The 17,318-nt window shown below is 41.5% G+C and overlaps 1 protein-coding gene across 2 annotated transcripts in view; it reads right to left on the bottom strand.

Moving 5' to 3' along the window:
- The window catches only part of ARAP2 (ArfGAP with RhoGAP domain, ankyrin repeat and PH domain 2), a 406,381-nt gene that overhangs the window by 215,101 nt on the left and 173,962 nt on the right, over window positions 1-17,318 (bottom strand). For both annotated transcript variants that reach the window (XM_075568062.1, XM_075568070.1), the window contains exons 15-16: window positions 16,824-16,946; window positions 14,663-14,807 (exon numbers count right to left, since the gene is read on the bottom strand). In XM_075568062.1, the coding sequence (XP_075424177.1) occupies window positions 14,663-14,807; window positions 16,824-16,946 (268 nt within the window). The remainder of the gene's footprint in view (window positions 1-14,662; window positions 14,808-16,823; window positions 16,947-17,318) is intronic.

Raw genomic sequence — 17,318 nt, 5'->3', positions numbered from 1 at the left:
TAATGTGATCAATTTTCAAGCATGCTTTGCAGTACATCAGAAAGTGGATGAAAATGTAGGTAACAGAGCTAGTGGAATTTAAAATCCATAATTTCTGAAAAAGCAAGCTATTACATTTATAGGAGATGTAGAACAGAAGTTCATGAAACATTTAAAAGGCAAGAGTTACAGTATGCATTATTGCAACAATTTCATTTGTTTTAAATATCCTTTTTTTCTATATTATAAAGCATGCATTGTTTTTCGTGTGTGTTATGCTGCACAAAATGTCCTTTTTCAGCAGGCTTATCGGATTTATTGGGCAGTTTGACATCTGCTATTTTAGCAATCACATTTAAAAAGGCAAAGACACTTAGGCCAGATCTACAGAACTCAGTTAAGTCCTTAACAAGGCTTTAGCTTCAGTTCTCCTGAAATCCCTTCAATGGCTACCTACAGTAATAAACTATGCATTAACTACGAGATTGCACTTTTTTCCTTCAAAGCTCCACATTCTTTCACCCAATTTTACATCTCAGCTCTAATCTCCTGCTATACCCCTTCTCGTCTCTTATGCTCTGCTGAAGGCTGTCTCCTCTCTGTTTCCTTTGTCTCTACAGCACTCTAACATCTCAAACCTTTTTTTTACTTTTGGCTCCCTGCCTGTTGAACACCCTCCCCCTGGTTTTCTCAAGCCACCTTCCACCCCATCTTCAAGTCATGTCTAAAATATGACCTCCTCAGAGAAACACTTGGTTAATTTAGGCCTGAGTCTACTCCAGATGCACGTACTTGCCCCCTCAAATTTGTTCTCCAGTACAAATATTCCTATTGTATTATATAAATCTCCCATTATTCCATAATTCCATTTAGATTGGAAGCTCTGTAGGCCATGAACTCCATATTTATTTTTGTTCAACTTCTTATTTAACATGATTGTGTAACTTTGTATAGTATCCCCTTTACTGTCTGCATTCTTAGGCTTAGGACCATGGTGCCTTAAGGCAGTGATCACGGCCATACGGCGTGCGGAAGCGTGTGGGCGGAAGCGGGAGGGGGCGAGCGTTGCGCAAGAAATCTGTTGAAACTGATTTCTTGGCGCGACAGGCCAGTCACGTGAACAATTTGCCCAATGAGGGCGAACCAGCTCTGTGATGCCCCTAGACACACCCCCCACAGCCAGGGAAAGCACTCGCTTAACGCTGGTCACTTCCCAGCCTCCGCGCTGGCGAAGGCACCATGGCCCCAGCCTAACTCTGTAAAGTGCTACATACGTCCGTGACGCAATAGACAGATGTAGCAACACTTACTATTCTTGGTGCCGCATTTGCATGCGGTCGTCAGACAGCAGTGCAGCCATGCATGATCACGGGCCCGAAAATAGAAAACAGCCTGGGAGAGATAACTCTGCAGGTATCCTTGCTTCTCAATTGAACTACGCAGGGTTAATCCTGCCGGGCCAGACACCAGACTGGAAGAGCTGTGCAAAGGAGTCCCAGAGAGAAGAAGTCACCCTCTTTTTCTCCCAGAGAAGCTCTGACGAGGGTGCTGTATCTGTTCTGCCCCTTGATAACGTTGATGACCAAACATGGTTGATGACCGCATAGTTGGCCAGGAATCTGCAGATGGGAACTTCCTGACCACTGCCTTCTCGCGGAATCCCTGTGACTAGGCTAATGACCCATCAGTGGGGGACCTTGCTTCAGAATGGCACTGCCACAGTGTAAATCTTACCGGGCTGCAATCTGTAAGAGATGCGAAGTGAGAGTAGACAGAATCCCGCACCGGGGCCTGTAACTCAGGAAGCACAGGATCCCTGGGGATGAAATTAATGCTATTCAGCTCTGGAGACCCCCTGCTTCAATCCTATGTTATTAAAATGAAAACAAAGCAGCTTGATCGCCTGTTTTAGGTGCTTAGAAAGGTTGACTGATTCTATCTACTTTCATAGGGCATCTCTTCCAGACTTATGCGGCCCGGTAGGATTAACACAGCGGGAGTCCCAGTCAGAAGCAGGGACCCCCTATGTGTTAATTCTGATGGGCAATTCCCCCCTGCTGTGCACTTTGCTGTGAATGCTCCATGTTTGGTCTGCGGTTCACCAGCACATGTGCTGTGGCAGGTTGGAGATACAACTGGCTGTATCTGTAGTATCAGAGTCCTCTAATGGTCTCTGACTCTGTACTGTTGGTAATATAATTTAATTTTATTCAAAAACAGGAACCATAGGGAATAAGTACTGCTTTTGAAAAAAAAGTTCACATTTTGAAGAAACATTCCTGTAGGAAAAGACACGGGTGGAAGTTAATAAATGCTTCTTAAAACAGACTCAAATTAGTTGCAAAGAAATGGTGTGATTTGTAAAATGTCAAAAAGGCACTTAATGCATGCAAACAAGCAACTTTTTTGTAAAGTCATTAACATAGCTATTCTACCCCATTTCAAAGTCATTACAACCTCATCTTGCCTTAGCACTGACAAACCGCCTCATTTATAAGAAGTGGAACTGTACTTTAGAAACCCCAAAGAAGAGATAAGCAGCCAGCTGGCAGCAAAGATGCAGTCCCACTTACAAATTCCATTTCCAAGTGACAAAGGCGCTTCAGCACTGAAGCCATTAGATGTATATATTCATGACACAGGACTGGATAAAGATATAGATAACTGCTTGAAGATAGTAAAGTCCCCAGATGGGCCAACATACCCTGATGTGTAAGATGTGAGGCTAAAAAAAACCCATCAAACCCTCATTGGGATGGTCCCTGGACTCACATTGAGCAATCATGAATAAGAAAGTACTCACAGAAATCTCTTAATACTGAAGTCCTGTTAGGCATGCAGCCTGGAGTGGAGAGGTAAACATGATAAACATAATAAAGAAAAAAATTCTTTATTAATCCATCTAAAAAAGTGGAGGCACTAACCCTCCATTAGGGTTAGTGCCTCCTCTTTTTTAGATGGATTAATAAAGAATTATTTTTAATATTCATTGTTTGGGACCCACTTTTTGGCTGCTGCGCCAGAACCACCTTGTTCTTCATGTTTACCACTTACAAATTCAGTAATACAGGTGTAATAATGTAACATTCCTTGGTTACTTTTTTTATAAAAACTATGAACAAGATTAAGCATTTTTATTTCTTTTTAATTTCTTTTACAGTTACAGATGTAGCTATATGAACTTTCTTCGGTGCAGCATTCACCCGCGGTCATACAACTGCGATGATCACTGCATCAGAGGATTAACGCTGCAAGGAGTCCCATTCAGAAGCATGGACTCTCCCCCCCCACCCCCCCACAGCACGATCATGGCAGAAACTGTCTCCAGCACTGCAGACTTTCACTTTTTAGGCAATGTCACCGGAGACACTAAGGGGCCTTTTCTAGTAGCTTCAATAACTTTATTGCATCATCGAACATGTAGGCATGTTCCTAGCTCACTGTATGAAATTTGTGATAAAGATTTTTTTCACTAAAGCAAATCGCATTTCCTCCACCGCATGTTACACAAATGACATACCGCACTAGTTTGTACTTGCTTTAACAGGGAAATGAGCGTAACATGCGATTTCCCTCCATCAGTCTGGAAGAGCTGTGCAGAGAGAGCAGAAAGACGCTGCATCTCCCTGCACTGCTTTTACAGGTGATTGCGCTGCTTTAATTTTTAATACATAGGATTGAGGCAGGGGGTCTCCAGAGCTGAACAGCATTAATTTTAGTCCCAGGGGCCCCCTATTTCAGGAAGTACATGCCTCCGTATCGGGTCCCATGTCTCATGACAAAGCCATTTAAACTTGTAGGAGACACCGGCACCCCATACTGCAGCCTATACATTGGAGAGCAGGTGGTACCCAGACCTTAAAGTCATGCTTTAATTCTATGTGGTAAAAATAAAATTAAAACTGAGCTTCATTACTCTAGTTGCTAACCGCTAAAGTAATGAAGTGGTTAACCACCAGTACCCAGTTTGTTGGGGATGGAGGGGGTGGGTGAAGGTTGTAGTTGCCCCAGGGTTGGGCGAGTCCTCCATGGAGGGTTGTGGAATGGGTTAATCCTTTTATTACCTTTACTGGTACTACCACTATGGTAATGAAGGGGGTAACCCCTCCCGCTATTGTCCCGGGAGGCCTAACCACCCACCCCAGGGCAACTACTACCTGTTCCCACCCCCTCTACTACTAAAGCTACACACAGAAATGGGCAATAGCCTTATTAGACAAATATGGCTAATAGCACTTTTCCCCATTCAAATATACATTACATTTCAATAAAATACAAATTACAATACAATAAAAAAAACATTATCTATTTAAACCATTGATTGTCACTATGTTTATCTATGCCCTCAACAGGGCACTGCAAGCTGATTGTTAGGTGTACCGGGTTATTCCTTCCCTTTGTAGGTGCATTGAGGTCACCTTAAAGGGATGGACTTAAGATGCATACCAACCAATCATTTACCATTTGTTTCCTTCCATTTAAGGTGCTCTCAAAGCACCCAAAAAAGGGAAGGAATAATATGGTACAACAAACAATCAGCTTGCTTGAAGTACCATGTGATACCATCAAGTTTGGTTAATCGGTCATTCTCAGCCAAATTTGATGGATGCACACTTATTTATATATAAAATGTTTTACCAGGAAGTAATACATTGAGAGTTACCTCTCGTTTTCAAGTATGTCCTGGGCATAGAGTTAAGATGACAAATAATAAATGGTTACAAATACAGTTACATAAGTGAACAGGGTATACATTATATACAAGACATAGCATGCACAGTTAGAGAAAATATATATTATAGATGTATGTAGCAGTTACAGGCCAGGTTAAAATGTGAGACAACTTTAGTTTTTAAAGAAGTTAGACTGGTTGAGGCTGTGAGCATGGCACATGGACCAATAGAATTGGTGGATGTACCATGTGACTGTCAAATGTGATGTCACAGGCCTTAAATAAGGCCTGTCACGTCCCATTTGATTGGAAGTGAAAGATGAGTCAATATCTGCAAGAAGAAAAGAAATCAAGAAAAGAAGAAGAAAGAAGAACTACTCATCAGAGACTGTTCTTCAATCAATGGAGGATCCATTGCTTTGGGTAAAGTTGAGGAACAATCAGCAGGGATGGATCTATTTGACCTGTTTAACAGTTTTTGTTTATTTTTGTGCCATTGGGCAGGCATTCTTTTTTATGTTATGTTATCTTTTTTTATTGGCCATCTATTGATTGGTCTAGGATTGTTTCTGTGTTTTTTTTATGGTTGGGCATCTGCCCTTTATTGGATTTATCTGATAGTGCCCCTGAGTATGTGGAGGACAGTCTTGATCGCGGCAAGGGTAAGTACTGTAATGGGCAAGGGTAACCAGGCTATATAATAAAGATTAAGCCCTCCAGTTACCCTTGGGCCCTGTGGGTCCCTTGTAGCTTCCTAGCACTATAAGCACTATTATCATTACATGAAAAGTTAAAGTGTCCCATGCCTTTTCACTTTCCATGTTCCATTTACCCCAGACTCATTAAACTTTCTGTGAGTAGGTTTTTGGTGTGATATTTGGGTAACAATACAATTATTTTGTTTCCCAGAGTTCAGAGGCTAGAGCTACAAGTAGTACCTTAATTCTACCCGGCGAGTAGGCATGATTTGCCGGTATGCGGATGGAATTACACTGAGGCTGCCCAGTGTCTCCCAGACTCCTGGTTTTCGAGCCCTGATATCTCAGTCCTATTTCCCTTACAGTCAGGAGTCCCCCCAAAGTCTCCATGTATTAAAATATGTTTTCTGTGTTATATACATTTATTATAAGACCCTAGGCAATCAGCCAGTGCATCTGCTTAAGGTGTCACCAAGTCTGCATAGAGTACATAGTTCAAAGAGGAGACGGGATGCTGAGAGGTGTTGGTGTGCTAAGTGGACGGGGTCCAGAGAACAGAGACCCCCTGCGGGGAGGACCCTCTAGTTTTCCAGACTCCGTCGAGCCTACCCAGTAGATGGCAATGGGTTGACTGGGGGAAGCGGCAGAATGTCAGTGCGTTTCCCATTGGTCAATTCGTATGTCACGCCCACGGGGCATACCGAGCCTGCTTGGAATGCCCCCTCCTTTGATGTCAGCCAAGAGTTGAGCCCTTGTTGCTATTGGCTAGTGGGATGGGGTAGCAATATTAGTCGCTCCTCCTACCTCTATGCTAAGGTATGTTATTTTTCATTAACAGGTTATTTTTATTGCATTTGTTTTGTGATTGCATTTTTTTTTTACACATTCATTCCAAATGTATTTATAGCCTTTTAGGGCCATACATACAGTACATACATACATATGTACGCACATACAGTAAGAACCAATGGTTGTTTTGGCAAATGCTTGCTGGTATGTATTTCCAATGTATATTGCTTCTTTGATTTTAAATTTAAATTGCATATTCATGTAATGTTCAGGATTTTTTTAATGGTGTTTTAAATAGTTTATTTTTGGCTTTTGATTGGTGTTTGCTTTTTAATGTTGGATTATTTTTTAACTTTTGATTTTGAACGATGCCGTTTATTTAGATATTTATTTTAATTATTCATGGTTTTGTTTTGGTGTTTTAATTGTTTATTCTGGTCTTTCTTTGGGATTGGATTAATTGATTGGTGGTAATTTTGTTTGGTTTACTTCTTTAATTGTTTTTAGTTTTCAATTGTTTTGAATGCATTGGATCTTGTTTGTGATTGTTTTTTAAGGATACCTTAAAATGAATATTCTTAATGCACGATCGCTTGTAAGAGCCGTGTATGGAGACGCAGCGTTTCCATGCAGCTCTTACAGGCTGTTTTTTTTTCTCTATCAGCTATCGCGGTTTAGAATTTTAGGCACGATAGCAGGGGGAAAAGAAAACAGCTTGCGCGATCGGGCATATTTTTGCCCGCACCTAACTAATTGCGCTTCACTTCTTAGTGAATCCCGTGTCTGGCTTCATTTTTTATCTTGGGATTACAAATTTCCCAATCGGGCACAAAAGCTCACTGCTTAGTGAATCGCCCCTTTTGTATTAAGGGGCACATAGCCAGAACAACCAAACAAATATTTTGAAAAACTGAAACATCCTTATTGATCATTTTAAAGCATTTTGAGCACCAGTGAGCAAAATGTACAGCTATTTCATTAATTAAGTGACAGCATGCTACCTCATGGTTTAGAAAAGAGGCACATTATAGACTTTCACTGCTCGTGAAACTTTCATGAAGGCAACATTTGCAAACATTTTCTAAGCTTCGGCAACTAATTATGCACTATAAGTGATGGTGAGAAAAGTGCCCTCTTCAGAAATGTTCTTGAAATTCTTTACGGAAAATACTATAAATAGTAAACAGAGAAAAAAAATATTCCATTAGCCTATTGCGTTTCAGTTAGTGTGAGTGTTTCTGTGATGTGCTGTCTGTGGATGGGAATTGGAATTTACTGTTTGCAGGCAGATAATGCTTGTAATTTCCTTGCTGTGCATCAATTATCCCCAGAGTGACTGTCTATCTGTCTCTAATCAGATCTATAACATCAAGATAACAGGCGAGGAAGTGTACTATATGAAGTACAGTGATTATACAGTTTTCTCAAGTCTTCAGCAATCAGCTTTGGACTGGATAATGATGGTTAGACTTATTTTACACCGTGAAAGGGAGGTAGAAGATCCAGGAGAGCAGGCCTCAAATCCGCTGAATGTGCAGGTGCACCTTCTACCTCTTCCCCCGGCAGGCATAGCGGGGGCCCTTGGCTACTTTTACACAATACACAATTGACAGGGATTATTCCACCATTTACAGTGCAAATAGAGAAACATCTAATTCCTCGTGAAATGCAAAACAAAAATGGATGTTAAACTAGTTCTAGCAGCACATATATATGCTTATATTCCCATTTGTGAGCTCTATGGGAAATGGTTAACATCTTTGCATACAAACTTCACAAACCCTTTTGCGAATATGCTAATTCTTGAGAGACTTACTGTAGAAAGAGATTTGCAAAGTGAACTTCTAGACATTCACATGCATCTGATGCCTGATCCAAAGAATAACAAGGTGACTGTTTCTTGCTTGCTGTTTAAAATTGATCTGCTGTCAAGGGCCAGGATGAATGTCTGCCTATTGTGAATCTTGAGAATGGGGTCAAAGGATAGTGGCATAAGAGTCCTCCCCTTAGGGACCCCACTTTACTTTGTGTGCTATATGTTCATTGTTCGCTGTTTCACTAATACCAGAAAATAAAAGACTCCAGTTCATTTAATTTAAGACAGGCTTGAATGAAATAAATAGGAGTGTTTTATTTTCTTGTAATAGTAGAGCGTCAAACAGGGACCAAAATGTATGTTTGAAACCACAATACAGTTTTGTTGCATGAGTTTTCAATCTCTACTGTACTTCAATGTTTACCTGGTACTTGGACTAGTATCCCTATTTGATTTTGTGTATGCTTAGCAGAAACAGAAATAGAAACAGCACCTATGCTACAGTAAATGTAAAATGTTTAGGGTACGTGCATACAAATTATCCAGTATATTTACTGCTTTTTATCGTGTGCCAGCATCATGGATATATAGCAATCTATAACACAACACATATAGAGAATGTAGAGAAAATAGTTTTTGAAAAGAAACTTTAATATCATGGAAAAGTGTTAAACAATTATTGTAGATATACATGTAGCCATGGGTGCTGACTATAAGCTCTCTGACACTAACAATATAAGTCCTGGTAAGAAGCAGGCAGTGCTGGGGTTAAATTCCTTTCGCATGGGCCAGCATGTGAGTTCAATCACTGGCGTGTTAGTTTGTGGCAGGCGTAATGGCAATTGGGAGCATCATGTCTGGGGGAGGATACTAAATGGGTCACATGAGTATGGTGTGATTCCTGTCATTCCTCTAAAACTGCCCAGTCTTGGAGCAGGGTTAATAAATCCTACCCAGGTATATACGATGGCTCCATACCCACATTTGGGGGTTGACCCAGTGCAACCTGCTCCTTGGGGAGAAGACATGATTCTACATTGCCCCATCAGGGGGTATGGGGTAAAGGACTACTCTCAGGGACCTCAAGCCTCTGGGGCCTAGTTCAGGGAAGATGGAGTGTATATGCTGTATGCTGGTTTCAATAAACAAGTTGTACCGTCCATGGTCTGGGACTAGGTTATTGGAGGAGTGCTTGTGGGGAGAACCCCTGTCTTTGGCAGGAGCCCTGCAGGATGGAGGTGCTGCACAAGAGAACTGAAAGCCTGTCCTGTTGTCTCACTCCCTACTACAGCTGAAGAGACCTCCTGAGAACCAACAGGTATGCACCACCACACCACTAACACTCTGTATACCAGCAGATCGTCCTTGGGGGGATAGAGGTGTTACATACAATATATGATAGATGGTTGTATATAAAGAGAAAATGCACATTTTTGCTGCATATACAGATGTAGCGGCCATTATTTTATCAAATCACGTGGTGTATACCTCGGAATACCCATGTCATGGCGCGAGATTGCTTCCAACCGTACTGCCTTAAGACGTGAGTGCAGGTGAGTGCATTCAATTGCATTTTAGTGTTGTGGCTTTTATACACCAGAAATTTACTCTGTTGGGGGTGGCAAGATGCAGGGCGGCTGTGGGAGGAGGAGAGTATGCCACTAGGGTGACCGGGTCGCTGGAGCTCTGCGGGAGCACCTCTTACAAGGTGCCGCCATCTTGTAATTGCCACACATGCGCAGAAGCAGTCGCGCATGCGCAGAGGAGTTCAGACACCCCGGCGGCCATTAATTCCCAAAATGTCCCAGGAGTCTGCAGTCACACGGTGAGGTTCAACCAATAGGGCTGCCAGGATTCAGGACAAAAATAAAGTGTTTATTGAAGCTTGGCAAACATATGAAATGGTACCAGATCGGAAACTCTAACGCGTTTCACACGCAAAGTGTTTATCAAAGATTATTATCAAAGATAAAGCAGTTTGCGTGTGAAACATTTTAGAGTGTCCGCTGTGGTAACCATTTCATATGTTTGCCAAGCTTCAATAAACACTTTATTTTTTGGTCATCCCATTCTACTTTTGTATTGTTGTGCACCGGCATTTCTTCTCACCGTGGGAACCACTCTAAACCAATCAGGTGTAGCTTGTGGCTGCTTCAGGTAAGGCCCCTTAGATAGGGACACTTCCCCATTTTACTGTAGTGTCAGGGACACAAGGAAGACGCTGTATGGTGATCGCGGCCTTTTGTCTGTGACCAGACCACTACGGTGTTATCAGAGACATTTAAAGGTGAGACCCTCCTACCAGAGTCCACCCAACGCAAAGGCATACGCCATCATGGAGGACCACGTCGCTGGATCAGAAGGATCCTCATTGCTAAGTAGGCCGCACCGAGTACTGGAGTACTCGGCAGGAACCTCAACAAAGTGCACCAACAGCTCACGGGGTAGCGCTACTCCTTACACTTTTGAGTGGGCCTGGATATTGGGAAAGGAACATCAGGGTATTGGTGCCTAGCACCCAATGTACTTTGGGACACTCACTGGTGGTACTGGGCTGGGTGTTCACTATACTGTGTAGTGGTGTTATATTATATGTTCTGTCAGTAAAGGTTGTTATTATACATTGTGTGCGTTTACTATTACAATTGGTTCCTGTGAGGGGCTCCTCCCACTACGCTGGGATACCTGGCAGGTGGAGGCGCTGCATGAGGCAATTATTATACCACCCCAGGCTCCTAGAGGTGGAGGCGTATGCCTTCTGTGAGCCAACAAGTAAAGGCAGTAACGGTAGTCTCATGAGTCAAGGGGAAAGAGGGCTACATGTAATTTTCCTTTGAAGAGAATTGTGCTTCCATCTTACTACTCTTCCACCTTTTCCTGCTCATGCCATGTTACAGGATTAATCTCCAGGTGTCAGAAGCCCTGCTCTTTAGAACTTTGGATAGCAGTCAGAGAAAGTGGCATTGTGCCTCCGGAGCACTTTGAATAGCTGCCGATTAAGTGGAGGGCGTAGATTCTTACATAACTTGCTGCTGTTTTAGCTTCTGAGAAATACCAACAGTAACTTTTTTGTGGTGTTGCTCTGTTGCTAAAATCTTGCCTCATGATGTCTGGTCTTTTTCCTTTGTGATACATTGGACCCTGCTCCTTGCTGTAGATTCTAGGTTCCTTTTCTGCTATCAGTCTCCATCTTTGCTCCAGTATCCAGTGTAGTTATGTCTACCTTCAAGATAAAAGTCTTCAGGCTGGTCCTACTTGAATTTCTGGTTCCATTGATCAGTCTGTATTTATGTAGATTCTACTCCTTACTCTCCTTGGTTTAATAAAATAATCTTTGCATTATACTGTAGGTATAAAATGATATTGTTTTTTTCATACACTTACCATCTAAGCCAAAGTGTTACAGATGCAGTCAGACCTATTTCGCCCTGCCCTGTACTTGAGCAGGTGAACCACAGACCACGTGCAGACTGATCACAGCCAAGTACAGACCAGGGGGGGGATTTCCCATCAGGATTAACACAGCAGGTGTCCCTGGATCTTAATGGGACTGCCACTGTGTTAATCCTACAGGACTGCACCAGTCTGGAAGAGCTGGGCAGTGAGAAACAGTCCCTCTTTCTGAGTATCTCTAACAGGCGATTGCTCTGCTTTTATTTTAATTACATAATATTGAAGCAGGGGGTCTCCAGAACTGAACTGCATTAATTTCAGCTTCGGGGGCCTGCTGGTTCTAGAGTTACGGGCCCACATGACCGAAACATTTAAACATGCAGCAGATACTGACACCACATACCGGGGCTTGTAATTCAGGAAGCAGGTGGTCACCTGGCCTGAAATGAATGTAGTTCAGCTCCGGAGACACCCTTCTTCAATACCATGTAATTAAAATAATAATTAAAGTATCTTCATTACCTTAGTAACTAGCTGTAACCTGTTTTTTTAGGGGTAGAGGGGGTGAGTGAAGTAGTTGCCCCAGGGCGGGTGGTTAGGCCTCCCGGGAAGGTTGCTGTAGGGATTAATCCCTTCATTACCTTAGCAGTAGCAACCACTAAGTTAATTAAGGGGTTAATCCCTCCCGCTACCCACCCGGGAGGCCTTACCACCTACCCAGGGGTAACTGCCCCCTTCACCCATCCCATGAACTCCCCACACCCACAGAAATAAGCACATGACCTAGTTGTCAAAAATGGCTACTAGTGCTTTTGCCCATTCAAACATACAGTAAAATAAAATACATTAATTAATGTTTAACTTACCGTGCCAGGATGAAGACCCTCCTCCTCCATGTCTTCTTCATCCTCCCCGTCATTGAATAAAGAAAGGGATGATGCCCTACCATTAAAACACCAGTAACCCACTAATTACCTTAATGGTTATAACCTTAGCGGGAGGAATTAACCCCTTAATTACCTTAGCTGTAATAACCACTAAGGTAATAAAGGAGTTAACACCTCTGCAATCCTCCTGGGAGGCCTAACCACCCATCCTGGGGAAACTACATTATATCCTTCACCCACCACATTAAAACACCAGTAACCCTGTAATTACCTTAGCCATAGTAACCGCTGAGGTAATGAAGGTGTTACTGCTGTTTTAATGGTTGGGCATCGGCTCTTTCTTTATTCAATGATGATGAGGAGGAAGAGGATGGCCTTCATCCTGGCAGGGGTAAGTTAAACATGTATTAATTTAATTTGTAGTTTATTGTATATTTGAATGGGCAAAAGAGCGCTAGTAACCATATTTGGCTGATAGGCATTTGGTGGGTGAAGGGGGTGGTTGCCTCGGTGTGGTTAGGCCTCCTTGGTGGCTAATGGGAGGGGTTAACCCAAAGGTAATTAAGGAATTAACCCCTCCCGCAACCTTCCCAGGAGGCCTAGCCACCCACCCTGGGGAACTACCCCCTCTACCTCCAACAAACTGGTTACTTCTGTTTAAAGCCCTTCATTACCTTAGCAGCTAGACCCTAAGATAATGAAGCTAATTTCATTATTATTTTAATGGCAAAGTATTGAAGCAGGGGGTCTCCGGAGCTGAACCACATTAATTTTAGGTCTTGGGACCCTGTAAAAACATTGCGATCACCTGTTCTGCTCTCACTGCGCAGCTCTTCAAGACTGGTGGCAGCCCAGTAGGATTAATACAGTTGGAGTCGAGTTCAGAAGCAGCGACCCATCAATGTGTTAATCCTTAGGGGCAATTAGTCTGGTCTTGGGGATGCCGTGATCTGACCGCAGTAGGCTGAGTTTCACTTGCAATTTCCTTCAGGAAAACTGCTTAATAAAGCTGACTGTATCTGTACATTCAAATGTAGATATTATTTATGACCTGTACTGTAGGTATAGATAATACAACAGGCAGAATGATACATAAGAGACATATACAGTACTGTATAACCGAGTTGCAAGATGTTAACACAACAAATGCACAACAGCAGGACATCATCCTTGGAATTCTCCTATAAAGACTTGAATTACCCTTTTTAGTATACTACAGACATGTAAACTTCTGGGTACATTCTGGACAACCATTTTTTTTTTGTTCTATTTAGGAGACACCAATCCACCTGCAGTACAGTATGTTTCATTAGCTTGATTACATTAATTACCTACAGGCATGTAGAACTGAGGTAATTTTTGCATGAAACAAACTATACTGCACCAATGTGGCCTATTCTCATAGTTATTGATACTCTGAAAGTAGGGTGCCTCGAAATATTAGGAATTATATAAAACAGGGGGATTGGGGTTCTTTGAGAGCAGGGTTAATGAGGTGACCTGTTATACTGTCAAATATAAATATTTATTATGATTTCAATACTTTTTAAATAATTTAATACAGGTCAAGTGTTGGTTACTGGCTGTGTAATGATGAATTGCTAGTTGGACGTGGATTCTTGTGCAAAAGTTCTTTTCTTGAGCTGAAAACCTCAGAAAGGGAAGACAAAAAAAGGCAAAAAACACTGCAATAGTGTATTACCCAGGGACATGCTATAGTATATAAAATGAGAGCATTTATTTAATAAAACAATTTGTATAACAATGAATATGAAACAATTAATAAAACAGTTGATCAATCAGATTAGAAGTGTAAAACTTCCAAGCGCTTGTGCTTAAGGAAGATATTTTGCCTTTTTTTGCCTTTTTTTTGTCTTCCCTTTCTGAGGTTTTCAGCTCAAGAAAAGAACTTTTGCACAAGAATCCACGTCCATTCTTTCCTCAGCGCCATAGGAGGTTTATCCACACAGACTTCATATCTGGTTGGGAGATACCAGATCAACCTTTCAGGCAGCTCAAGGACTACCTTACCAACTCTGTATCACAGATTTATATTGTAATCACTGTATATTGTTTGCACGAGCGCTATTTACACTTAATTTTTCACCACTATGAATTGCTAGTTACTGTATTACAAATACTTTTTTATGCCTATTTAATATAGTAAAATATTATATTAACAAGAATATATATTTCATGTAGATCATGAGAATCTGTTTTTTTCATTAAATATCTCACTTAGTCCAACATAAGTAGCTGGAGTCAATAAAATATATCCAAGCAGTGTAACAGGATTGGAGAAAATGTAATAATATATGCGAAGTAAGAAGCGGTGATTTTGCTCAGTGGTTATTTTTGCAAGAGCAACATTTGTGAAATATACAATAATTGTTCCTATGTTGTAATTTTATTGTTCACCTAAACTTACCCAAAATTCAAGGCAGAATCAGATGGATGAACAACCAGACATGTTCCTTCACTTAAGTCAATCACGCCATTAGGGGTAGAAGAACTTTCACTTTCATAATAGTGGAGGAAACTGTCTTCTAAGGTACACCACCATTTCTTCATGTCTATAATTGAAAAGGAAATACAGAACTTACAAAAACTGGACTAGCAAATTTAAATCATTAATGCTCTTGGGTGTTATATACAACCCATACTGGTGTAGTAATATTTTTTGTGAACAAAAAGATATAAAAAGGATGTTGGACATATTTTTTTTTAAGTAGCGAAACAATTGCATTAGGTAAATGTTTTCCCTTCGTAAAGTGAGTTATTTGCCAGTAACTTATAGAATAAATATAAACTGTCATTAGACCATATGTGTAATCACTTGCTTAATGGCTCTGAACATTGTATACTGTATCTTTCACATGTTTAAGTAAACAATGAAGTACAGATGTCGCAGACTTATTGCACCCTCTGCCACTGGTGTCCTACCTGTGGTGCGGGTCATGGTGCTCAGCAGAGGCGATGGAGGGAACCCACCCAGGCAGTGATTGCAGATGTTGGGCCTGATTTCCAATGGGGCCTAGCTTCTGTGTTAGGTCACCTGTGTGAGCTCCCTTCGCTTCTGCTGCTGCTACCACAGACGACGCATAATGCCCCATACCTGGTAAAAACCTGCACCACAGGTAGGGCCCAGTAGCGAGGTGTGGAGAGAGGAGGGCCCTACCTGTGGGAAACCGGATGGAGCGGTTGTGCGGGTGATATTTTTTGCATCCCTGGTTTACGAGATAACACATGCATTATTTAACTTGTTATTTGTGGCGCTAGTGGGGTAATAATGTCTGCTACATCTGAAGTCACAAAATACCTAATGCTTCTATCTTCAAATGACCTTTATGCCTCACATTGGAGACATTTGAAGTACAGGCATACCCCACATTAACGTACGCAATGGGACCGGAGCATGTATGTAAAGCGAAAATGTACAGTAGCGACATCTTTTATTCTAGTAAATGCCGGCGGCATGCCGGGATCTACCCCAGCTGCCGCCAGTCAGAAACGCGCGCCGCCGCGTTTCCCCCACGCACCCCCCCTCCACATCGCGCGCAATTACCCCCCCAAAGACACCCCGAACCCGGCTTCTACTCTGCCCCTCTGCTTCCCCGCACCCCCGCTTACCTAGATTTGAACTCCAGGGGTGTCGGGGAAGCCTGGGGAAGCCGGGGAAGACGGGGAAGCCGGGCGCACTTGTGACCGTGACGTCACAGTGCGCCGCCACGCGCCGCGGCTACCCGCTTCCCAGCCTCATTCAGCCAGCGGCATTTGCTCGAATAAGAGCTGCCGCTGCTGTACTTAAAGTGAAGCACTACCTTTTTCCCACTTATTGATGCATGTACTGTACTGCAATCGTCATATACGTGCATAACTGATGTAAATAACACATGTGTAACAGGCTCTATACTCTCCCCGCTTGCGCACAGCTTCGGTACAGGTAGGGAGCTGGTATTGCTGTTCAGGACGTGCTGACAGGCGCATGCGCGAGCTGCTGTTTGCCTATTGGGCGATATGTCCTTACTCGCGAGTGTACTTAAAGTGAGTGTCCTTAAACCGGGGTATGCCTGTACTGTATATGTTTAATGAAAACCTGTTATGCTGTACATATTGTATTACAGTACATACAGTATTATAGTTTAGAAAAAATATTCAATTAAATTGTGTTCACAAATATCAACTTTCTTCCTAAAAGAAGATAATTGATCCTCATGAAGAATGAACCAGCCTTTTCAAACCTTTTCATGCAAATCTAATTTGTTCGTTTTAAATCTCAGCAGATAGTTATTTTAGCAGGAAGTGTTGATTTGTTGGCAGAAGGAAGCTTCAGGGCCTGAAGTTTGATTTGTGATCCAGAGTCACTCACATTAAATGCTTTAATTTTAAAATAACGTTTTCTTTACTGGGCAAATCAGTCAGATGGAAATAACAAGAGAAATAAAAATAAATTAGAATATGTTTAAGAAAAATTTAGACCTACCTTAAAAAGAAATTAATAAAGCAAAACACAAGAACAGGAAACAGACTTATTGATTCTGCAGATTCTGTATATATGATTGATAGAAAAATAATAGAAATGAAAGTACCTTCTTGTAATTTCTTATTGGTGGACAGCTTAGAAGAGCTTGAAGAAGCTTTATATAAAAATCCACAATAAAATGAATTTGGACTGGTCCCAATCTCTGTGTGATAATCATGACATTTATAATCTATCACAAAAACACAGAAAATTAGTACAGAATATACTAAAAATGAAATGATAAAACTATACATTTGAAAAGCACATTTTTATCTAAATAAAAGCAATGAATTCATAACGGCAATTTATTTCCGATCATTTATGTGGTTCAATTAAAATTGCCAGTCAGCAAACATTTATTTGATTTAAGATTAAAAGCATTCCAACAAATGTTCTTCCCAGAAAAAACATTATATATCACAACTTTGCATCTATGACCAAATCAGAATCTTCATGAAATAACAATCATGTTTGTTAAGGTCAGAGAAAAATAAATAAACCGGACATTTAAACAATTTCATGGCAATGTGGAAAAATACTGTAAGTATTCAATGTTCGGCAC

The sequence above is a fragment of the Ascaphus truei genome, chromosome 1 (genome assembly GCF_040206685.1).
Source record: "Ascaphus truei isolate aAscTru1 chromosome 1, aAscTru1.hap1, whole genome shotgun sequence".
Taxonomy (NCBI): Eukaryota; Metazoa; Chordata; class Amphibia; order Anura; family Ascaphidae; genus Ascaphus; species Ascaphus truei.
This window is presented reverse-complemented; position numbering and strand designations above follow the sequence as displayed.